Here is a 25,061-nt window from a genome sequence, read left to right as displayed (position 1 = left end):
TCAGTCGTACGGTGCGTTTAGGTCAGTCGTACAGTGCGTTTAGGGAGGTCTTTGAAATGACTTTAAGATTTCATGTTTGCTGCTTAAAATTCTGTATGCCAAATGTCTCCTTTTGAGGTGAATGCTTGCTTCCAGCTTCCTGTTACCGTTTTACATTGTTAATTGCTATGGCAACAGTCGATAAATGCTTGCAGTAGTGCAGGCGTTTTAAGGGTTGAAGTTATTCTAAGTAGGGTTGTCAAAAGTGTTGGAAAAAATATTGATACTAATAGTAATATCAAAACGAGGTAGTCGATAATGCATAAAATCACATTAAAAAGACAAAATTTGAACCATTTTAGTGTCATTTTGAGATTTCTCAGAACATATACGATCTCATGGAAACTCCTATTATTTTGTGTAAAGTTAGACTAATATATTGGTTGGCCGATATATATCTGTCCACTTTTTGCTGTATCGGTTATTGACCTTAAATCTTCAGCAGAGGCAGATATTTTTATTTTGGCCGACCTGCTGCCTAAGGAATACATAAAAAGCTTTATTTCACTACTTGAGTGTGAAGAGATAACTCCTGAAAACGTTAATACACTAAGTTTATGGAAAAAAAGGACTACAGGTGAGTTTGTAATACATTTTAATTACACAATTTGGGGAAAATAATACAAATTGGCCCTAGATATTAGCCCAAAGCATCGACAGAGTTCATCAGCCATCAGTTTCTTCGTAAAAAATCGAAAAATTACATTCTATTACTGTATTTTCCAGAGTATAAGTCGCACCGGAGTGTAAGTCGCAGCCCTGGCCAAACTATGAAAAAAGTGCAACTTTTAGTCCAGAAAATATGGTACTTAAAAGGGACATGTTTTAAGTATTGAATATTGAGTAAATTCCTTAGTATCGAAATCAAGGAGTCAACGATATTTCTGTAGACTTATCTATGAGACATCGGTTTATATTAGTTTTCTCATTTTATATCTTTCCATCCTGCTGTATTTCTCATTTCAAGGTGAGACTCCCAGTACCTCTGGCTTAGTTAGGTCACGGGTGTAGTGCAAATGTGAGCATGGTCCTTCAAAAGGCTGTGGCTAAGCATATTCCATCTTCTCTCCTGCAGCAGCGGTGACACAGTCCGGGCCGTTCTATTCTTGTAACATAAAAAGCACTCTCCCAAACTGGAAGCGTTTGTCTATCATATTACCGCCACACATGAGCCGCACACAAGGCTTGACCCAGTGTTAAGTGTCTGCGCTAAATTTCATTGCCTCCATCTACTGGAAGGCCTGCCAATATACTGGCAGTGAATTCCTGGAGGAAAATAAATGGCAATAAAAAAGAGAAATGATAGCCCCTGGAAGCTGATAGGAGCCTTGCCTTCTCTCTGCTGTGTTTTTTCCACTCCGCTCTTTATTGAAGCTGCCCGGCCCAGGGAGCTGTGATTTGGCACACTGGCCGCGGCTGCCGTTGGATGGCTCTCTGAAAGCCAATACCACAGTAATGACTTGGTAGCACAGATTGTAGAGCTGGGGAATGGTGTAATTAATTGCACATAAATTTCTTTGATGAGTGGTTATGTGGTGATGAGCACATGCCCGGGCAGCCAGTTTCCTGTTTGCAGATTTAGCCTGATTCTAGTATCCTCCAGGTGGGGCTTCTGTCAGCACTATACTGGGGGATTGTGGGAGCCGGGGGAATTGGCGCTGCATAAAGTGAGTGGGGAGGTTATTTTACTGCCACTCAGGGCCACTATAACAAGATGTTCAGATATGATCTAAGAGAGTAGAGGTCTCCTGCCGCTCTTATATCCTCCTCCCCTCTCCTCCTCTGCCTCCCCACCTGCTCAGTTCATTATTAAATCTGGGAATTGTCCCCATAACTCAGCGCTCCAGACCGCCGCATTATATGACCATTTGCGAGGAGGGTGATTGCGACGCGGGCCAGAGGATGGATGTTAAAAGCATATTGATTTGTCTGTAATGTCGTCATACATCAAAGATTTATAGCAATACACAAATGCAGCCGCGAGCCGGTGTAGCCTGCAGCCTGCGGTGGAGGAAATGGAGTCCTTTAGTATGACTGATGAGATCAAGACGGTGCTCTCAACCACTTTTACCACCCCACTCCTCCTGCCCCTGCCCCCCTCTGCCCTGCCCCCCTCGCTCCTCCCGCTCCCCTCCCTCTGAGACTACATTTCCCAGCCCGATACTTCAGATGCCGCATGGGGCCTGCTCTCAATAGATCCAGCACAGTTCATTCCAGTACAGGCTGAGAAGTTGACCGCCAGGCTTCTTCTAAAATGAAAGTAAATGGAAAGAGATAGAAGGCCAGTGACCACAGATATGGATTGTGTATAAATGCTAATGCTAATATGAAAGATAGTTAGGCGCCAATTCATAATTAGTTGGCTATATGGTCTGTATTATATTTATTTAGATAACAACAAAAAGGAGAATGCATGGGTTGAGTGAGATGGAGTTTTCGGAGTTACTTGACAGTTTAAGTTGCCTTTTCACTCATGACAATGCTGTTTCCCACTACTTCTCTGTATACATAGAGATTTTTGCATGAGATCTTTTTGTCACCACTAAGCCACACCCCTTTTTAGTCAAATAATCGATCCACAGGGTTTGTCTAATGCTGGAGAAGTTTGTTTAGCAGAAGTTTGGGACCCAGAGACTTAAACTCTGGCTTTGCTTTCATTGTAGGGAGTATTATAACCTCTGATCACGTACAGGCCATGATAAGAAGACTGAAATGGAGGTTGTACAGCGTTGTGCAGTTACACGGAGATGCTTTTTAACATCACAGTTGAATAAAATAAACCTGAGTATTGTGCGCTAATGGCAACACAGTAAGGCTGCAGCAGTAAACAGACCCAGGGCAGTGGGGCTGATGCTGGTGACAGTTTGAGACAGAGCTGGGAGGAGGGCTGTCTGTGGCACTCAGAACAGCTCAGGGTCAAAGCCCGGCCACTGCGGAGCACCCCCACACACACTGCACTGTCACAATAATGAGCTGTACACCCGTGTCAAGCGTACACAAGCCCGGAGCAGCCTCTACAACATAATGTCTCATCACATAAAGACAGCGCAGGGTTAAAGAGGCACATCCCAACTGCTGCTGTCCACAGACCCTCGGAGCTCACCGGCACACGCATGTGACGAGGACGTAATTAGAGATGCTTAATGCGTGTTAATGTTTGTCAACGGGCTCTCCCAAAGGCTATGCAAAAGTGCCAGTTCAAAGTCGACTGAAATTCTTGAACATTTTAACTGCTGAGAAGTAAGTTTTCCTTTAATAGCTCTGGTATAAAACCCACTAAAGGTATCATAAAGGAGATGTTCAAAGTGTAGTCAGTGGAACCAGGGGATTCGACTGTGCCGGAGGAAATAGACAATTTATTATGGGTATCCGAGCTGAGGTAGTGGATTATCTATAAAACTTTCATGGTTCTCCCTCAGTGGCAAGCAGCCATAAAACTCCCCAAATGAGGGACTTGTTAATTTACTTGTTAAAGCAAATTAAAAATTTATAAGCGCTTTTAGGTAAATGAGATCCTCTTTCATTGCTGGCCTTGTGGGAGTGAGTGTGGCGGTTCCTGCGAGGACAGGTTAGCTGTTGTGAGAGCCGCAGACGAACAATAAAAGCTCTTAAATTGTTGCAGCTTTTATTAGTGCGGGCTCGGCAGCTGCTGTTGTGCGTATCTAAGGGAAACCAGTAGCTGATGGCTGCACAATCCCTGTGAGGCCCATCCACACAAGTGAGCCTAGTTCACTGTCATCTCTCTTCCTTTTTGTGGGTGAGGAATGGGAGTGTGGGGTGTGTGTGGTGGTGGTGGCAGCGGCGGGGGTCTACTGCTGCGTGGGGCCCTGTTTAAAGAGTCTGCGGTGGTTCGAAATACTAGCAGCCTACTTCTGTGCTTGATTGCATTGAGTCTGTAGAGCAGCCCTTGAGAATAGGTCAATACACTTGTAAAATTCCTCTATAGCACTGGTGAGCACTTTTCCATAAGTGAGAAAATAATTGACTCCACATATGCGGAACGCTGTTGTAAATTATGTTTTCGTGTACTTTTTGTCGGCATTGTATTAAATAACAAATTTGAGAGGGAGACTGCTGTCCAAAGCATTATGAATGGATTTTCTCTTCGAGTTGAAAATGTGAGACTCTGAGAGCAGAACAGCAGGCGCTTTAGTGGAAATGTTTTATTGGATGCTAATGTCTGTGTCGTCTTTACTTGTGGTGAAATTAGCCTCAGGATCACCAAAACCATCTGTTTGTTATCCTCCTACAGGGACACGTTTAGTTCAGATAACTGAGGTCGTTAAATAAATGCATACTTATGTTTCAAATTACTTCTTAATTATTCTGTTTGTACGCACTACTCCAAATAGAACAGTAGTAGTCGAAAATAACAAACTCCAGGCAAGAAATGTCATATTCGTTTTTATTTCCATATTTAACAAACCATTGAAATGCAGTAAATAAAAAATATTGCCCATAGATAATCATAGGGCATCATTTAGAATCACAATATTACCCCGTATGCACCATTTGAATACATTTTCAAACAAAATATTATACAAATGATCCAAACGAGTTCTATAGGTACAAAGTAATGCAAATACAAACATGCAGTTTCATTATAGTGTGCGCTTTAATCAGTGTGAGTCACCACCGAAAAACTGTCCAATTTAGCTGCATAAAAACAAATATTCATCAAACCCAAGAGACACAAATTTGGATTAAACTTCAGTTCTCATTTATGGGCGCTCTAGGGTACGCTAATGGAACAAGCGGAGGAATACATTTTGACAAGGCCGTGTAATCAGGTCCGGGGCTATATTCTAACATCTTTATTAGAAGTGTACTCCAGGCGGATGAATTTGAGTAAGATTTGTGATTTCATGCCATATACTTCCCTTCAGATAAGCCAGGAGACATACTGTATGATTACACGGTTCCCACATTGCGCCACTGCCATTCCAGATTGATTATTCAAATAGAAATCTGCCCCGTGTTTGCTTGATGATAGCCAAGCCTCGTACTGTACTATTCCATTTTTTATCTGCCGATCTTTAATTCAGCCTGTGGAATATATTTGTGTGCACATTCATAAATGCATGAGTGCCCCGGCTCTGTCGTCTCTGTGTAGTCAGTGGGGACACTGCATGGCGGCCTAATAAATATTATAGGTCAACATGTTTTTGAAGCTGGAGGTCCAAACTTCATGCCCAATTCTCTTTTGTTTTTTGCCGGGATCATTCCACAAATCGGGTTAAAAGTACACTGTGCAACTTTTCTGGTGAGCAGTCTGGGTTTTTTTTGCCTGTAATGTTCACAGTATGGCATTAAACTTACCTTGAACCATGGGTGCAACTACTATGCCAAGTCAGATCTGTGGAAACCCTACTCATAATAAAAATGCATGTTATTCAAGGTGTTTTCCAGCAATAAAAGCACATATAATTGCGTTTTTCTTGACGCACTGTGGAATATTTCATGCAAAGCTATTACATTTTCATGGAGACAAACAGGTGGTGGACCCTCCTCCAGAAAAGTGACGTAGTGTCCCTTTAACAAAAGTATTTTTTCCATTTCAGATCCTTTCAAATGAACTGGCAATTACACAAAAAGATAAAACTGCCCGGGTTTAGTGGGAATAGAAAGTTAATTAGTGCTATCACTGCATAGCGCTGTTCCGTGTGTTAGCTCTTGACACGCACGCACACACACGCACACACCCCCCCCCCACACACACACACACACGCACACACACACACACTAGGAGATCCCACCATGCATTCCCACAGCCCCCAGTCTCTTATCAGGCTCAGAGCTCCGGCCAATCCACTGCCTTCCACCCGTCGTGCAATTCTCCCAAGGAATAGGATTCTTTTCACACCATTAATGGCCACAGAAAAGGGAACATTTTCATTTTAATTATCTGCTTAACTCAAGGGTTCGTTTAGTATTCCCACACCTCGTGCCCTTTCATCACACTAAATGAAGGTTTGTACCTGAAAGGAAGAGCTGAAAAATAGTGCTGGACGAGGGAGATGGAGGACAGAGAGCTTTGTTTATGTGAGGGTCGCTGCGGGGCGGAGGAACTGAACGGTGACAGGGAAAATGTCTTTTATTATGTATATTTGATGTTATTCAGTTTGAAAAGAGATGAAATAAACGATCGATGAGTATGACGAAGAAGTGAACAGAACTGTAATCGTATACGTATATCTCTTTGTTCGTATCATCTTCCTGATCTTGTGATACTTATAAATAAAAAACGTTGAGCGTACTACAGTTGTACAAATGTATTTCCAATTATTTAAAAAATGTTGTGTTTTTGTGTGTCATGTTTGCTTTTTGAATTAAGCTGAAACTGAACGCATAGGTACTGTTTCTTGTGTGAGAATGTAAGTTACGTTAAAAAAACACATAAATATTTCAATAATGTCATGTAAATAAATGAGACAGAATTTTAATCAGTGCCATTTAATTCAAAAAAATGATTCCTTCAAAGTCTGAACTGCAAACCACTTGATTGGCCATATACCACTATTAAAAAAATAAATTAAAAAAACCTTATCATTGACGTTTTGAAAGAATTGGATCTGATTTGATTAAAATTTGATTAACTGGACTGTATTAGCTTCATTATTATTGCTCTAAACTTAAGAAAATGTAATACAAATTGAAAGTACTTGGGTAACTTTATTGTCAATGACTAGCTCTTTTACTCCAGCACGTTTCCTAACCACTCCGCCCCATGCCGCTTTGAACTGAAGCCAGCAGTGATGTCGTGGTGTGTCTTTGCTATGGGCTGGTCTCTCACTCGAGCACTGCACTGGGACAGGACACTCGGCCCCTCCCTCCTCTGTCAAAGTCCCTGATTGTTCTCCAGATCGAAAAGGGCCCAGAGTTGGCGTGAGATTGGCACTTCCTCTCTTCTCCTCTCCTTGTCATTTCGCTGCATCTCAAACAGAATGTGAGGAGGATGGCACTTAGCGGGCCCCTGCTGCCTCAGCATGTGGTGTGTGCTCAGAGAGGGGTAGTGGATCCATTTGAAGGTTCTGGAGGGTCTTTGTTCCCGCTCCTCTCTGTGCTGGGCTGAGAGGAGTTTCATACTGCGAGATCAGATGGCGTCTATCATTGGCAAGCCCCGTGATGGCCGCTGAATAGACTCCCAAACATGACAGATTTACAGAGACAGCCCCACTGCCACTGCCAGTGCTCACATATTCATGAACCAAAATTTTGCGCTGGCTAGAGTGTCTTTTACTTACTTTTCTTTTTTTTTTTTTTTTAAAGGGGACGTATTATGTAAAGTAGACTTTTATGAGCATTTACCCATGTTCCTTCAGCATGAGCTCAGTCAAAGTTGGATTTCAGTTGATTCATGAATGGTTGAATAATCCTGCATTGTCCTACATTTGAGGTTTGAGTGCTCAGAGAAAAAAAAAATTTTAAAAATCCACCTACTCATTGTCCCCGCCTGCTTTTCTGGACTTATTCAAAAAAATTATACTCTATGTCATACATTTAGGGTTCAAAGTGTCACATAGCCATTTTCTCTAACAAAAAAAGTATGTAAATTAAAATGTGTCGCTTACTACAATGACATGTCACTATGAAGAGGTGGGACTTTCACTTCTAGTTTTGAACAGAAAGTCAATGGACCTGTGTCGATTATGCCGTTTTAGCTCAATATTGTGGTTTACAATGTACAAAATCTAAAATCAAGATGTATGTGAGTTTTAGTTTAATATTAAGTACTCAAAAACAGCACGTGTCTTTAAAAATGTGTTATTGTTGTTTTTACAGCTGAAGAACGGGCAGAACAACTGTAAAGGCAGCGACAGCGAGAGTGCAGAGTCCAAGCCTTCGATCAGGAGCAGCTCCAGGGACAGGCTAACAGACGTAAGTACACCGACTAATTCACTCAATACTGCCCCCATTTAGAACATTGGAGTGTGTACCTGAGCTTGAAGTGGGGTAGACAGAATAACTGGGGATTGGAGTGTGCCACTGTAAGATTGTTTAAACAGTTTTACCTAAGCCACATATTCACATCACATAAGATACTTTCTCTGCTCCATATTGCCTGTTGATAGTGTTTTGAATTGATTTATCTGTGGTTGTATCGCTAAACCTAAGCGAAAGAAAATATGTTCTCAAAAAGAGGAGGAAAAAACAAACGTATTATTGTGATGTACAAGGGGGTGAAAATAGCCTTTATTCAACTATGAGTAATATTCTTCATTTTGTTATAGGTAAGTGTCCGTGTCAATTTCAGTTTCACCGTTAACTTAAAACACAACTTGTACACTTCTAAATCACCGTTGCAATTCTCTTGATTCATACATTTGTAGATCATTATTTTTACATTTATTTGAAACAAAGACTGCTCGCATTTACCCAGCCCACTTTTCCAGTCCTTATGGGTAAGCCACAACAGAGAGAGTCCAGAGTGGTGTGCAGCGTGACATGTCCCAGAATGTAAAGAGAGCAGACTCCAGGGAGCGGGAGACGGGCAGCCGCTGTGTGATTTGTGAGCACAAGAGATCAGATATCAGCCCATAATTAAAGATGTCAGACGGAGGAAGGCCAGTCTTTGAGAGAGACACGACCGACAAGTGAAGCAGAGCTGATTCTCTGTGTAGCGTCAGGACGCTTGACTGGGCAGAAAATGAAATGAGAAATCTGATGTCGACAACAACAATTGAACAGATACTTGCTGATATTATTTGACTACCATGTGACTGCTCAGTAATATCAGGCTTCACTGGGAACAGCACAGCGTGACTGTATATACAGCTCTACATACAGTAAGAGAGGCATTGTAAAATGTTTGTATTTATTGAAAGAACCACATTGTTTAGAGGTAATCTGTTGTTTAGTTTTCTGTCTGCATCTGTACAAAATGTCCTTTAAATCCCTTGCACATGTGATGACGGCATCTTGCTCCAGTTTGTCCTGCTCAGCCTCAGGAGAGCGGTCGTCAGGGAGGAGCTGCTGAAAGGCGGGCTGCAGAGGACAGACTTTTAGAGCGATATGTCACTTCAGATAGTCTCTAATCCTCACAGGTTTTAGAACACGTCCCCAGCACCACAGTGTAAAACCCCACTTCACACATAGGCAGAAGTGCGAGCAGAGCGGATAACGCTGTTTTCAGCAGCAGGAGAAAAGCTTAATGCAGACCTCATACATATACTATATGATATGTCCCATGCACATTCGCTGTATCCTTTACAGTGATATAATAAAGAGTGATGTGTTACAGCAGTGGTCAGACTGGCACTGGCTGTGTTCAGCTGCGTGGGGATGTTCTCTTTGAGTGCAGACAAAGAGAATGCTTCGAAGTCACTCGTTAGTGGTACAGGGCAGTGTGAAACAGGAGCTGCTTTGACCCGGCCTGTTCATTAGAGCCACAGTTCACTAATGGTATTTGCCGCAGCACTTCCTTCTCCTGTCCCCCTGGCCTGGAATCGGGCGGTCGGGCAGCGGAGCAGCAGAGCGGCACGCTTCGCTGGAGCAGATGAAGCGAGTGTGTGACCTGGCAGAGGCTGTGGGGATGGGGCCAGAGGAGGTCAGGACTGCTCCTGCTCTCTCTCCTCTCCCTACTCCGTCCTGCCAGCTCATTAGGCTCTACAAATGGCACATCAGCTCAGCCCCAAACCCCGGCTAAATTGGCAGGCTTACCCATATTTGCTGTGAAGTGCTAGGCTCCCTTTTGGGCTTGTTTGAAGCCAGCATGGCAGCCACCCCCCACACACCGCCTCAGTCTGGGTGGCAGCAGCAGAAGGGAGGGCAGCAGCACCGGATGAATCACTCCCGTTTAGTCTCTGCGGCAGGGGTGAAATGCCATCATTACCCAGCTGCCTATCAAATAAATTGGCAATTACGGACCTGGGATTGCAAGTAAACAGCATGTTACTCCTTTTTTTCCACCTTAGGCTCTTGATGAGAGCTGCAGTAGAAAGACACTGTCGTAGTGGTTCGAAGCCGCCAGTCAATGTTAGCCATGTTAGCTAGCCCGATGGGAGGTGCATCTGTCAGACTTTAATAAATATTTCCTCATTTCACTTGTTATTTCAGAATCAGCTATAGAGATGTGTGGTGTATTGCATAGACCTTCTATTGAAACAAGTACGTTGAAGCAAATATGATATAAAAGTACACGTAGGCTACAACTGACGGCTGAATGATGCATGTTCTTTTTCTTGACATTTTGCCGTGAAATTTTGATGTAAAAAATGTGGTTTCCAAAAGTCTTAACTCCAGACCCTGGCTCCTCTCACACGACAATGTTTTCTTGTGGTGAGCGTTATTTAGTAATGAAACATCTGGTAGTGATACAGTTAAAGTCAGGCTCATGGTCTTTTAAGGCTTTTGAAGCGGTCTGAGGTTGGAGGCGCTCTTACCAACAGTAAAACTGAGCCTGTGATTACTGCTTTTAGAATAAAACACATCACATATGTCCTGGTGCATGCAGCAAAGCCATTTCATTTCAAATTACACTTTTTACAAACAGATTGATGTCACTGAATACTTTTGTCATACAGTCACTGGTTTTTCCATGAGCCTGGAACTTAAAGGGTACTGTGTAACTTTTCCAGTGGAGAATCTAGTTTAATGTTACACTGTGGAACATCTTCTTTGTGGAGTCAAGCAGGTGGCGGACTTGACTCCAGGAAAGTTACATAGTTGCTTGGGATTCAGAATAAACACTTCTTCGAAACCTTATGAAGATGTGAGTCTGGTCATCGGAGCATCTTTCCGAGTTCAGATGGGGGTGATTGATGGCGGATTAATGAAATAATTTGACAACAGAGATTCTAACCAGCGCAGGTTTTCAAATGTTTGCTCATCTGACAAAGTAGCTGATCTTTAAACAAGAGGGTGGGAGGGGCTAAGTGAAGAGGGTAAGAGTGCATGTGCGTATGTTTGTCTGTATGTTGTTTGTAGAATAGTATTTGAACAATGTGACTCTTAAGTAATACCTGTTTTCATTCATTTGTGGTCAGTACATTGAATCTGTATTTTCAGTGTTTCCAGGGACTACAAGTGTAAATGAGCCATGCTGTAACCTCCTGACACGAGCATCTCTTCTCTTTTGCCCCTGTACAAATAAAAAGCCACACTATTAAGCTACTCAGGGACATGTATCAAAACAAATGAGGAGCATTTATGAGGAACAAAAAAACATAAATATCACAGAGGGACTTAAAAACATCTCAAATTAATGGAAGAAATCCCAAATTCTGTTAATCTAAGGGTTGAGATTTTTTTTCAAGATGACAGGTCACCAATGGCATCACTGAGAAAACAAATCTTGCTCAAATATGTTTGGTTCTGGCTGGAGATGCGACAGAGGGTGTGGTGACCAGACTGATATCCCTCTGCATAAAAAATACTAGGAAATCATTCATTCATTCAATCATTCTAGGCCTGTCACGAAAACACATTTTGAAGCACAATATAATGTTACAGATATATACTGCGCTAAACTATAATATTGAAACTACATAATGCCACTGACACAATAACAGTGATGCAAGATAATCCCAGTAAAACATTTTTAAGTAGGCAACAACAAATAAATGTCATAATGAAGTAATAGTTAGCCACAGAAGTTACATTTTCAACCCTCTAAAGCTCAAATCGTATCATATTACATCAAAAATATGTCAAATCTCCACACTTTTTGTTACATTTTGAGCCTGAAAATACATTGTTCCAGCTTTCTGTTTAGTAATTATGACAGGTTTAGCTCATTCTGGATTATACCATAGTGCACCTTTACGCAAACCAATAGTGAAATGCTTATGTAATGCTAACGGACAGTATCCCCATCCCACCTCCTCAGTACATTCTCCAATTATTGGCTGACACCCGGATGGAAATGAGGTCGCGCTCTCCCTGCATGTCCAGATACACCGGCCAATTTGCTCTGACACTGAACATGTAATTGCTCGCATCAATTATGTGTCACTCTCTCCCCTTTTCTCTGCCTCTCAATAATTTGAAATGTTTCTTATTAGAGACAAGCATTTAGATATGGGAGCCAGAACGCTGTACCTATAATTAGCTCGTTATCGGGGGATCGTCCTCTCTGTGTGCGCCAGAGTGATAATGTGAAAGGAGCAGCGGATGCATAGGGATTTAAACGGCAGCCGATGTAATGGCTTCTCCACAGGTTTAAATATAATGTCGCAGAGATGTCAGGGAGATGTGGCATTTGGAAAACAGTCTGGTAAATGCAACTGTGTAATAGTGAACTGAATATATTGTTTAGTTTAGGGGTAAATGCTCTATCCATGTTCCAGACTGTGCCGTGGATCCAGACTAAATAATAATAATGTCAATGTTAATTTACAAGCAACTCATGAATAGCCAGCACTGGTAAACACGTCGCTGGGTAAAGCCCGCCACAAACAAATCGGGCCCTCGCTCAAGCAAATGATCCTCTAATGTGTGACGGGCTTAAGTTAAAATAGATAGCGTTTGCTCATAACTCCTTACTCTAGGTCGTATTTCAATCTGGAATCATACATGTTTGAGTAATCCTGTATTCTCCTCTATATAAGGCGTAGAAAATTCCTGTTTTCACCTACCCCTTATACCCGCCCACTGTCCTGTACTTACTGGCGATCATTCGAGTTATTCCGGTCATACATATAGGAAAAAATATTACATAGACAACATTTCAAAAGCAAAACCTTGAACATGTGCTGCTTGTATTGGAAGTGAATGCACATTTTTCTATTTTTATTCTATTTTAAATCAGTATTTCAGTTTACAGTGAACATAATGTAAAATAATTATGTATAAAGAATGTTATAGCTTAATACTAAGTACCTGAAAAAAAACCACATCTGTCTTCTTTAAAGGGACTATCTTTCTGATTAACCCAGAATGTGACTGTAGAATGTAGATCCGTCCTGGCAGGGGCACACTCACCGCTGGCATTTTGGATCAGGACCAATCTGGTGCTTGGTGCCACACTTTCATTCCTCTTCCTCCTTTTATCTACTGTTGCCTGCAGTCAGGTTGTCAGGAACAGATTGTCACACTTTATGACAAGGCTTTCAGGCTAAATTCTGCTTTGCCTGGATCAGCCTGCCAGGACCCCAGCAGCTCTGTGTCCATCAGGGAGCGACCGCGGGTCCCACTAGGTCCCGGTTCTGGGGGCATGCCTGCCGTTACGCTTGTCTACAGTTTCACTCAGATCTGGAAACACGGACAGCTATAATTAAATGAAAGTAAGTACAGTGATTGTGTGCAGTGACCTTTACGCGAGCACGGCGTTGACAGCAGCCTAGACTGTGTTACATTTAAAGACCTTGGACACAAAGACGACATGGTTGTTCTATAAAGAGGGTGTGGTTGTAAAGCGTGGATACAAGGCTTTTTAATTGCTGAAAGTGATCTAAATCAAGGCCTCTGTGGTAAATACCGCTCGGGCTAATGTTGTCTATGCGAGATCCCTCAGTGCTGTAAATGATAAATCTATTCTCATGGAAGATTAATGGACTGCACAAGTGGTGTTGAATGTCATTGTTGAAGGTTGAAAGTATTGAGCGGCTGAATCCTATCCATATGTTTTCAGGAATGACATAAATAGGCTCAGCCGGAATCCATTTTGACTTATCAAGCTTAAACTGGTGCCAGAGCCATGTGATACTTGCCAAGAATTCCGGCTCCTAGGCTTCCAATAACAAATCCTATTCCACATAATTTCCACAGAAAATTGGCTGCGGTCGTGCCATTGCCACCCCGTTTTCCCCCTTATTGCCGTACATCCTGCAGCTAGTTGGCCGCATATCACTTCCGCATTCCCGCTAACCCGAGCCCCATAGCCCCAATTTTTGATGTCACGGCATGCTTTGGCGAGGGAGTCTCTCTGCTCTTTGTTCCAGCCTTTTCAGTGTCTACGCCGTTCCGCTGGGGTAAGTTGAATAAGTGCAGCCCAGAGGAATCTCTACAAAGGTCTCACTCTGATTGGATGCATGCAGAGCCCAAGGAGAGAGCGCCGGTTGCCATAGAGATGAGAGCAATGTGGGAAGTGGAGGCATGAAAAAGAGGAGAGGGAAGTAGTGCTTTCTTTTGTGATGGGAGGTCTTCATCGACTGACATTCTCTTTTATGAACACGCACACATGTATACGCTGGTGCACCCACAACACCAACACACCTTTGGCCCCCCAAGGAGAGGCTGGGGTGTAGTGCGTAATTCACAACAGCCTAGTGGGGGTGCTCTCGAGCCCAGGCAGGGAGGTAGACAAAACACACACATCAGGAGGCCATGATCATATTCTGCTAATAAACCAACTGGTTCACTGCTGTGTGCCAACATCTACTGAACCAGGAAATATGTTACCCCAGTGTTTCTTAAACTAGGGTCCTTTTGGTACGTGGTGGTAGTTCTTGTATGCTAAATTTAAAGTCAATTTTGTCCTTGTTTAGAACTACGTCTTAAGTCATGCTAAAGTCCAGTTTTAGACTTGCTAACCTAGACTTGACTTTATCCTGTTATAGACCAGGATTAGATTAGTTATTTAGCCATAAACTGGTGCGGGACATCTTGGGACGTTTTTATTAGCTTAATGTCTCTGCACATTGTCCCTTCAAATAAACTAGGGAATAAACTAAACAGATGGCCAGATATTTCTATGGTATGGTGTGAAACATTTGAGAAGCGCTACTGTAACCATAGACTGCATATATAAATGGACATAATAATAAATGGCTAATAGTTAACTTCCGGCTGCAGTTCACTTTACATTGAAAAATTGTCACCCTGCTCTCTGTAACTGCTGCGATGAGCCTTGTCATTTTGGTCTTAAAATCTTCGTATTAACCCGTGCTACATGATCCTGGTATTTTTATTTTTTGCTATAATTTGCTATTGCATCCGTAACTCAAGATATGAACAGACAAACCAGCTGCCTTTCCCTGAGGTTGCTCCCAGTAGCGTTAGCAACAGTTTTGATTGACAGCATTGCTAAGCGCCTGCTCCCTGCTAAATCAGTGGTACGTGCGGGAAGTGGTGTTACCTTCAACAGCCTCGCTCCTGATTGGCTCTTTGGTTGCTATGATAGTTCAGTTTTCGAAATCTCGGCTCCAAATTCATCCCAACAGCCGCTATCCTCGATGAGCTTCATTTGACTGGATCTTTTTAACAGTCAAAGACAATATGAGCAGTAGCTGTTTCTGTAAAAATGTTTATTTGTTAAAAAGAGTCTTGTGATTTAATTGAAAAAACAAAAAACATCTCATCTATTTCCTCTTAACTCCACTCACTGATTTCAAAGGAGGACAAGAAATTCTAAAAAGGTTTGAGAGGGGTCCTTTTATGAATAAATACTGCCATTTTACACAGACATATTTTTGTTCTTTGGATGATATAGTGGCATTCGTATTTGGCTGTGTGGCCCTATGGATAATAACGCTGTGCTATTTTTAGAAGTCCCCAGTTTTTTGTAAATGTTTCTGTCCTGACTACAAATGTACACCCATTTTGGTTATAATGACCTCAGAGTAGCATGTACCGTCTTATCCGTCTGACTGAATTACACCGAGGCTCTGGGTGTCACAGCACTTCTATTTCAAGAAGAGCCTTTGCAATTTCCTCCAAACCAGCAGGCAGCAGGCTTGACGATAAATAAATAAATTGATATTGTAGTGATACTGAAAGACAGACAGACGTGCTCGCAGACTGGAATTACAGGTGAAGAAGATTATTCCAGAGACATTATTTCCCTCAAGTCGTGGGCTTAAGTCAAATTTGGAAAAGAAATGAAATTGCCAGCAGTGCAACAGCAGACTGGGTAGGAGTTCATGAGTAGAGAAATAACATTTTCATTTGTTTCGGCCCCGGTGGGAGACGAGCCGCCTTTCGGTAAATAGAGGCAGCTATAAGAAATGATTTGGTGTGGTCGGTGGGATATTGTTTTAACGTGCACTTATCCATCTGCTATCTGGATGGCAGACCCCGGGATCCAGCGAATGGCCTTTCTGCTGTTGTATTTCCAGCACAATTCGTGTCCATGCTTTCTCTGCGCTTGTCTCCGTTAGGGTCCCATTTGTGCAGTGGTGGTCATTTTAAAAACACAGCCACCACCTGATGCCACTCTTCAGAGGATGAGCTGGGTGCTATGAGGTGTTATTGTGAGGGTGATGGAGGTGTTAGATCTGAAGTACGTCATATTAGGGTTTAAGCAAATAATCGTGACTGGTCCATTGTAAAAAAAAATATATCCATTGTCGTATTTTGGTAGTGGTATTTTGATAATCGTAATTGTTATCTGGACTATACAGACTCTAAAACACATAAGAAAAGACCTTTTTATAACAAAGATAGTGACATTATTAAATCAACAATTTCTGACTTTGATAAATCACTTTTTCCGTCTGTTCTGTTCCCCACACTCTTTATAAACTGGCACGTGAATATTTATGGACTAATAATAATTCTACAAGTTTGTCAAGCTGGATCTCACATGAACGCTTTGGATTTTTACTTTTTTTTTTATTTGAGATGTGGAAATTATTGCTCTGTTAACAGCTCAAGCTAAAGTAAGCGGCAAACAGTAGCAACAGTTTCTTTAAGAGTGTTTTATTCATAATCAAGAATCAACAGTGCGATAAACCAGCGCTTCTATCTTCTTTCTTTCAGCCGTGTTGTGTTCAGTTAAAGACCTGTCTGTCTGCTGTTGTTTTTCCAACTCTTGCAATGCATTGTGGTCTGTATCGACCGGTTTAGTGATCACTGATGCCCACTACTTTTCAAGGTGCATTGTGGGAAACCTTGAGTGCACTTAGTTTAGAAACGTACATGACTTCTTTTTTAAAATCACATGTGATAAATGTAAAGCACGAGCGTGGAGAGAAGATACGGTGATGAAAACTGGACATTTCTAAACAAGCAGATGCAAGACAATACGGGATTACAACATGCATACAATTCAACTCTGAGTAAGATAATGATGAGAGAACACAGTTATAATATTTTTGGTCGATTTAACACCACAGTATCCATTTATCCATGAATTCTCTATATCGTCACTATAAGGTTTGCGTGCTAATTCCTTTCAAAGCACTTCCAGTAACAACATTTCCCTCCAAAACAACTGCTGTCTGCTTCCATGAATGCTAGTGTGTTTCTATATTTATTGACTGCCTATTGAGGTTATTTATGGCACGCCTTACAAAGCTGATTAATCTGCAGAGCGGCGCTTTGATCGGAGCTGTCAGCGCTGATGTACTCCCTGGTGATCACGTCTACCTCTGTCAGTGCTATCAGCCGACACACAAAGCACATGTCACACAGCCCATTCACGATCTGCTTGATATTGACACTGGAATTGAATAAATGTACGCAATAAGGAGATTAGTATTTCCCAAGAGGAGCATGTCCCCCATTGCATTCATCCTGATGAGCCTTTCATACACAAATCCCATCTCTGAATGTATAATGTGCAAATACTAAATATCTTTACACGTGAATGGAATTTCTAGTCACAGCAATGACTGACTATTTAAAGGTGGTGGAGATAATCAATAATGAGATTTATACTTTCAGGACTTTTGTTTTTTTTAAATCAAATGAGTCAAGATGGTGGCTCAGCTGTTAGCTACTGAACATGCTCCTTTTTCAATGGCAGCTCTTGAACATGTTGGCTTTGCTGTTTGATTTGTCTAAACAACCTGGAACAGTAACATTATCTCCTTGGAGACTCACAGGGGGCATTCCCACCACCAGGGCAAATTACATTGTAGGGATTTAAAATGACTCAGTTCAGCACCATTACCCTTTAAACTGTGAAGCTATGATTTTGTGACTTCTGAAGCCTATGATTTACCATCCAAACTGTTGAACTAAACTATAGCCACTGCTGTCCTGAGGCAGACTGATGAAGGTCTGACTGCCTTTCTGTGCCTTTACAAAAACTATTCCAAAAGGTGATACGTACACTGTACTTCAGGTTTACATAGTGCATGTAATTGTAACATTACTGGCTCAGAGCAGTTTAACACAGTTACATCAGGCATGTTTGGGCAACAGTCAGGAGTCAGGAGGGCAGCAGAGGGCCACATAGTACAGGGGATTGGATGGGATTAACCTTGGTCTGCCCCTCTGGCCCGGGGCCCAGTCCACCCAGGAAGAGGAGAATTAGCCAAGCCAAGCAGGTCCATCTGATTCTGAGGCCTCATCCAATTACTGCCTTATCTCCTGGCCAAATGAGATCAATGCGTGGAGGGCAGAGGGAGCGAGCGGGCCGGCCAAGGTGCGATAATCAGCGGTAGGGAGCACGGCGCTTAAGTCTCTTGTGGCTGTGCGAGGCCGGAGCATGTGTTTGGAGCTCTCCTTTGCCATTAGCTCCCTGTGTGCTGCCTGTTGGAACCTGACCCACTCTGTACACCACGACAAGCCTCTCTCATGCATCTAGGCGCTGCTGCTTTTTGTGTTCAAGTGTGCACTCTGAAATGTGAATAATGTTGATAATTACACTCTTGCCTCTTATCCTGACTGGATCTAGCCTGCAGATTACACCAGCTAAAAGGCTGTGCTCAGAGAATGGTTTAATAGCTTTTTATGTATGAAAGCCTCTTTGACAGTGCAGCCCTGAATGTCTGATAGAGTCCTTTGTTAACTCTTTGGTCAATTAGCAGATAAACAAATGTTTGACATTTGGAGGTGCACAATTAGGGAAGTCATTAACCCCTGCACACTAAACCAGTCCACACTGTTAATTCAGTACAGCTTTTGGAAGAAGACTAGACTAGATTATACACTGTTAGGTATGAGCACAACTAAGGTGATGATAAAATGCAAGTTGCAGAAAAAATGCAAGTTGTTTTTAACAAAATTGCAATGGGTAAACCGTGTGGAAATAACAGATTAGTAGCACTTGTGGATGGTTCCTTGTTCACAGTCCCTCACTATCTATTGTAACCAGAGAAAAGGAAATTGAGGCACTGCATTCTGTTGTGGTATTATAGGACTGTGGTTAGTAAGTCTATTATGAAGTTATTTTGTTATAATGTGCCTCATGCCATTTACTATGTCTCTGAAGTAGTGGAGAGAGAGGTTAAATAATTGATAATATTGCTGTTGTTGTTTTGATGATATGCAAAATTACATTGAGGATAACAACAATATAGGCTGAACAAAGAACTGACTAATAATAATCTTTGAAAGGAGGGAGAGTATAGCGATATTTTTGCACTCTTGTATTTCATTTCATTGTCCTTTCACTTTTTGTCAGAGACTTGACCCTCAACCAGGATATATTAGGCACATTTTATAACTTTTCTGGTAAATGGTCAGATTTTTATGTAGCACTTTCCACCTTCAAGGCACTTAAAGCACTCACTCATTCACACACATTCATTCACTGGGTTAAGTGTCTTGCCCAAGGACACGACAGCATTTATCTGTGGTAGCTGGAATCACACATCAATCTGTGGGTCAGTGGATCTAACCGCTTGACCAATGATCTTTACGTCGAGAGCGGGATCTGATCCTCCAACCTTCAGATCAGTGGAAAAACACTCCAACTGAAGTGCTATATATATTTTGAATACCATCTGAATATTGCCATTGAGAAAATCCCTAAAATGTTGAAATATTAGTGTCTGTAAATCTCGCCCACTATGAAGCCAAAATAGTCTTCGTTTGGAATGCATTGTTAAATCACAGTTTGAAGAAAACAGCGCTGGCGTATCTTCCTGTAGAAAGATATAGCGCTCTTCATATTTATCCCTGATAGCTCTGCCATGCCAGTGATTGTATTGCACCATAGCCGTGTCCCTTCGCCATCTGGAGGACCATTCTGCGCCTGCGGGACGGCCACAGAGGGAGCCATTCCACTGGATTTATGCCTGGCTATTTCTTCTCCTGCTTGTGTTCCGGCCCCCAAGTACACACCGGAGAGCAATAGGTACCCGTGAGCGAGCGTCTGTCCTCAGCTGTAGTGCGGAGATTGTGCATCCACTGGCCCTCCCACCTGTCCCCGGCACTTGTCTCTGAGCTTGGCTAGATTAAAGCCCTGCTCTACCCACCCAGCAGGCTAGCCACGCGGGCAACGCCAGCATCACAGGGCCGCTCTGACAATCAGCACCCAGCCAGGAAGCACTAATGAGCGCTGGGAGGGAGGATAGGGCGTTGGCAGGCGAATGCAGACAGCAGTGATGGGATGGAGGTGGTGGAGGAAGGGGGGGTAGGTTGCCACAATGTTTGGGCGCTGACTAGATTAGCTTCCAGGGGCCAGAGATGCAGCAGTCGGTTTGGGGAAAATATCACAGCCCATTAGTTAGGAGCAATGAAAAGGAGTCAACTTCAGGGACTCTATTAGGCACGGCGCGGTTAGGCAGACGGCGTCCCTGGGCGTGATGTTGCTATTCTGGAAGGATTGAGCACGGAGATATAATTGGACTGGGGAAATCAAGCTAGTTCCAGTGGTCCTTGTGGGGCTCTCCGACAGAAAATGAGAACGCGGGCCTTTGTATTTCCTCTCCGCATGTCTGTTAGCTTTACCGCCTTTTGAAAAACACCAGCTAGCATGTATATACGCCCGATTCCTCTGTCTCCACCGTCTTCTCTAATGCCCTTATTGGGTTGCACCATCTGGTTTAGATTCGCTTTTTCACTTGTGACTCCTTCTCTGGCTAACGCTAAGCTAAACAATATGCGTTTATGCGTCCGTGCCTTTTCTCCAAGCATTTGATGAGACTGAGAGATTGAGCATAATAATAAACAAAGCTTAGTTGAACACAGACTGCTTCTAAGCTCCGCAAGATTGTTTACCGCGGATCAGTGCCAGCTAACACTGCTAGCTTCATGTTATGAGCAGTGTTATATAGACCGCTTTTTTCTTTTATAATGATCTTTTATATATGCCATATATTTCTTGGCGTAGGTGGTTGGATTCTCTTCCTTGATGTAGATTGAGTGGACAGGCCTCAGTGCGTTAGGTAATTGATGTTCGCTTTATAGCACCATCCTGGGACAGTTCCCTACCTTCAATTTCTCCTAGCCATGCCTCACTTGGTCTGTCTAAAATGCTCCATATGTTTTGTCCTAACGAAAGGACATTTTGACTGTTTAAGGATAAGCTTTCTACAATGTTATAATGCTGTTCCCTCATTTAGGGATCTCGCCCAGACCCTCATCAAACCCTCTTTACGGTTTGCAGTGTGAAGCTGTGCAACGCTCCTCCCACTAACCTACGTCACCCATGCTCCGGCACGACAATTTTCCATAAATATACACAAATATGATACAGAACAGTACACAACAACTCGACAAACCTGATCTGATGTGCAGGAGAACTGTTTTGTGATAGCGTGAGAGCTTCAAAAACGAAACCGAAACTTGCAACTTTTGGCGAATACAGCATTTTCAAAACAATAAGAGCTAACATACTCATCGAAATATATTATGTGTTAGCAGTTAATACCCTGTAGAAGTAAAATAACTCCTCTTTAATCTATAAAGTAGGTTATATCTGTACATTTAAAAAAGTTACATAACTGGGCACCACCTCCAAGAGTATAAAGAATATAACAATGTGTAGCCGATGTGTTTGCTATTTACTGCTACGTTGACTTCATTTCCGCTGGAGCCGGGAATTCTGTTGGTACATAAATATAGAACAACTCAGTCAAACAACCCATTATGTACTTAGTAAAAACCCTGCTTGTTTATTGGATTGCTTAGGGATCAATTAGAATCTATACTAGTTAACCAGTTTTTGCTCTGGATTGACTGCGCATAACGAGATAAGAAGGTCAAAAGGGGACAGCTCCATGGAGATAAGGAAAGTCGTGGGCAGAACATGGTAATATGTCATTCACCTCACAATAGGAATACTCTGGCTTTCTGTGGCTGTCCTCTCTTCCAGACCTTAAGCCCATAGCAGATGACGGGTGTTGACATTTGTGCATCTCCTAGGAGAAAGTCACTGTGAATGTTATCAGCTCCTTAAAGACAGCCCTCCGTCCCCACACGTTCTGGGTCATCTCAGTTCTAACCCCTGACCCACTTGCTGCTGGTAGTGTCAACCCCCCCACCCCCCACCCCTACCCCCCACCCATCTGCCCCTGACAGACTGCTTTGACGGCCAAGAAGAAGAGAAGCTCGTAAAGAATAGGTGAAATCGAGGGTAAAAGGAGGCCAGCTATTCCGAATGTCTTCACTGAGATGTAATCAGGTTTGCAGTGCAGGATGTGGGCTCTCGGGGGTCCAGGCCTCACAGGGTGTCTCATGTCACCCAACCCCAACCCCCCGCCCCACCTCACCCCAACTCACAGGCACGCATCGTCTACCTCCCGGATTCACCCCTCCTCTCTCTAAAGCCGCCTTGACAGGTTTGTTATCTGTTCAGCCGGTCGGCGCGCCCTCCGGAGAGCTGGCGGTTAGAAAGGGGAATGCTACAGGAGAAGCAGGGCAAGTAAATGTCAAGTGAACCACCAAGGATGGATATTATAGCTCCTGGGGACAGCAGCAGAGGGGCACTGGGGTGAGGTCTGTCTGTGCATGGTTCAAAATGGCACTAGCGTCTTGTGTCTAGATACATTTGTGAATGCGCCAAAGAAGAATTATTTTAATTATTTACACTCAAATATGCATTTTGCTTTACATGAAGTAATAAGATTATCATTCATACATAAACACTATATTGGCACATTGATTCAAGTATCATTGGACTGTATCAGTAGGCTGCAATACTACATTTTGAAGTGTGATATGTTGCTATAGAAAATGTGCTAAACAAAAATATTGGAGACCACATTATGCCAGTAACCTAAAGCACCTAAATCCCAATGAACTGCATGCTGGAAACATGGGCTGTAAAATATAAATAGCACAATGAAACACTTGTATTGTTAGCATCTATAATTATCGTTAGACATTAGTTATAATTATTTGAGAGATGAAATGTTAATACGCTTTAGAAAATAAAAGTGCAATTAAATGGTACCAAAGATCAGAGGTGTAGCACCAAATTCTGGGCCCTTGTTACAAATCATCTTGGGGGGCCTGGACTACATGTTGTCTAATGAAAATGGCATATTACAGACATTATGAGGGGCCCCTTCCTGCACTGGGCCCAAGTAAACAGTACCCTTTACCCTCCTTGTCCGACGCCCCTGCCAGAGATAAACATTGAGTCCAAAGATATTGTCTTTTCTCCTTTATTGAACAATACGCGAATATAGCCCAAGTATTGGTGCAGGTCTATATTTAGGAACCCAGATTCTGCATAATAAGATTCATACTTGATTTATGTGTGTTCCCATTGTCACAAAACGATGTCTAAACAAATAAAACTTCCTTGTTTTGTTCATTTAGTCTTTAACAAAATGAGTTATGTGTAATTAAATCTGTCTTCTTACTTATGGGACTTTTTAAGCACCACTACTCTGCATCTATGATTACATTTAGTCAGCTGAGTGTGAGTGTAACCTAACAGCCCTTGTAAATTTCTTGCTTTCTGATCAATAGTTTGTTTCTCTATTTAATTCTGACCTGCTAGCCCTCTGCTCTTCCCCAGTCGCTCAGGAGAAGATTGTGTAATAATTTATCTGGTCCTAATTGCACTGCTCCAGTGGAAGCACTGCTTTTCTCTCAATCCTTTTAGAAGTGCTTAAATGTTCCGGCTGGCTGTGGATTAGTGGATAATGGGCCCAGCAGCGGAGCAGGTACAAGCTATTGAAATGTTCCTGAGATAGTAGTGGTGGGCCTGGGGGTACAGGGGGACGCCTCACTGTGGCTGCCTGTTCTGTTGAGTGGATTACATGCAGTTTAGGGCTCTGGATTGGATTTGGACTCTGCCTATTATCCTGGTGGAGTGGATTGCACAGTACTACCCTCCCATCCCAATTTCCAGTGTGCCAGGTAAAATATTAGTTCTCACTTCTTCCACAGCTGCTCCCCTGACCTAGAATCCTTTCAGATGTTTTCATTACATTACACCATGACATGTTGTGTTTGTTCCTTAATTGTGTCACCCGTCTTTGTAGATGATTAGATTTTTTTCAGTATTGTAGAAGTAGTATATTGTTTCACAATTCTAAAATATGCTAATATACTTCTCATTCACTCATTTATGAATGACTTGTACATGTCATTAACAAACGTTGGTGATCTTTTGAGCACACTCTGCTCTCAGAAGTTCAAAAGTGTTTCTAGTCTCCAAAATCTCAGAGGATGTTCTGGTGAAAGTTTGTTCTTTCTGATGGATAATTGAATGCAGCTGGAGTGACAGCTGAAAAGTTTTGACAGTTTCCTGCCACACCACATACTTGTGAGTCTTACTCCAATGCAAAACAGAATTTTACAGCCTGGGCAGTCCTAATTAATGGAGCGTACACTTTTTGCAATGAAGTAAAATCACTGAAGTTTATCCTCAACTCCCAGCATGCACCTGTCGTGGATTCTCATACTGAGCTGTCAGAGCTGGCTGGCTGTTTTCACTTTGACTTTCTGCTGGAGCCTTGCATGTGGATAACAATGAGTCCCTCGGCTGTGCTCATCTGATTCCATCAGGACGAGGAGAAAAGCGCTGCAGCGCCTTGGGAATATGGGGCCTGAAAATGGTAATTTGCCAGCTCCAGCAAATCCTCCGAGACCGGGGAAGATGAAGAGTAGACAGATTTCACTGGCTTTATTTATTAAATTTGATAACCAGTACAGGCCTCAAGAGAGGCAAAACATTCGCTGAATGTCATTTGTAAAGCGCTAGAGAAAATAGTGGAGGTTTGAAAATCTTCTTTCCAGTCATTTACTCTCTTTGATGAAAAATACATTGCAGGGCCAACGCATGTATGTTTCATGGGGCGCTCACACTTAGAACACCAGTTTTTCTGTAGTTCAGTATAATATGCAGTACTTTTGATCAGAGTTGTATCAAAACACTGTCTGTACTTCAGCACAGTCGCCTTTCCTGTCTCGGCAGATGTATTTGTTGAAGTGCTGTCGTTGGTTTATGAAAGTATTTGCATAAATATTCCTGATGGTTGATGGACATGTGTGGAGCTCCCCCTGGGCTGGGC

General features: G+C 42.5%; 1 protein-coding gene across 5 annotated transcripts in view; it reads left to right on the top strand.

Annotated features, from left to right (window-relative positions):
* auts2a (activator of transcription and developmental regulator AUTS2 a) overlaps positions 1-25,061 on the top strand; it is a 228,928-nt gene that overhangs the window by 78,041 nt on the left and 125,826 nt on the right. For all 5 annotated transcript variants that reach the window (XM_055226525.1, XM_055226523.1, XM_033978239.2 and 2 more), the window contains one exon: positions 7,822-7,917. In XM_055226525.1, the coding sequence (XP_055082500.1) occupies positions 7,822-7,917 (96 nt within the window). The remainder of the gene's footprint in view (positions 1-7,821; positions 7,918-25,061) is intronic.

This window comes from Periophthalmus magnuspinnatus, chromosome 14 (assembly GCF_009829125.3).
Source record: "Periophthalmus magnuspinnatus isolate fPerMag1 chromosome 14, fPerMag1.2.pri, whole genome shotgun sequence".
Taxonomy (NCBI): Eukaryota; Metazoa; Chordata; class Actinopteri; order Gobiiformes; family Gobiidae; genus Periophthalmus; species Periophthalmus magnuspinnatus.
This window is presented reverse-complemented; position numbering and strand designations above follow the sequence as displayed.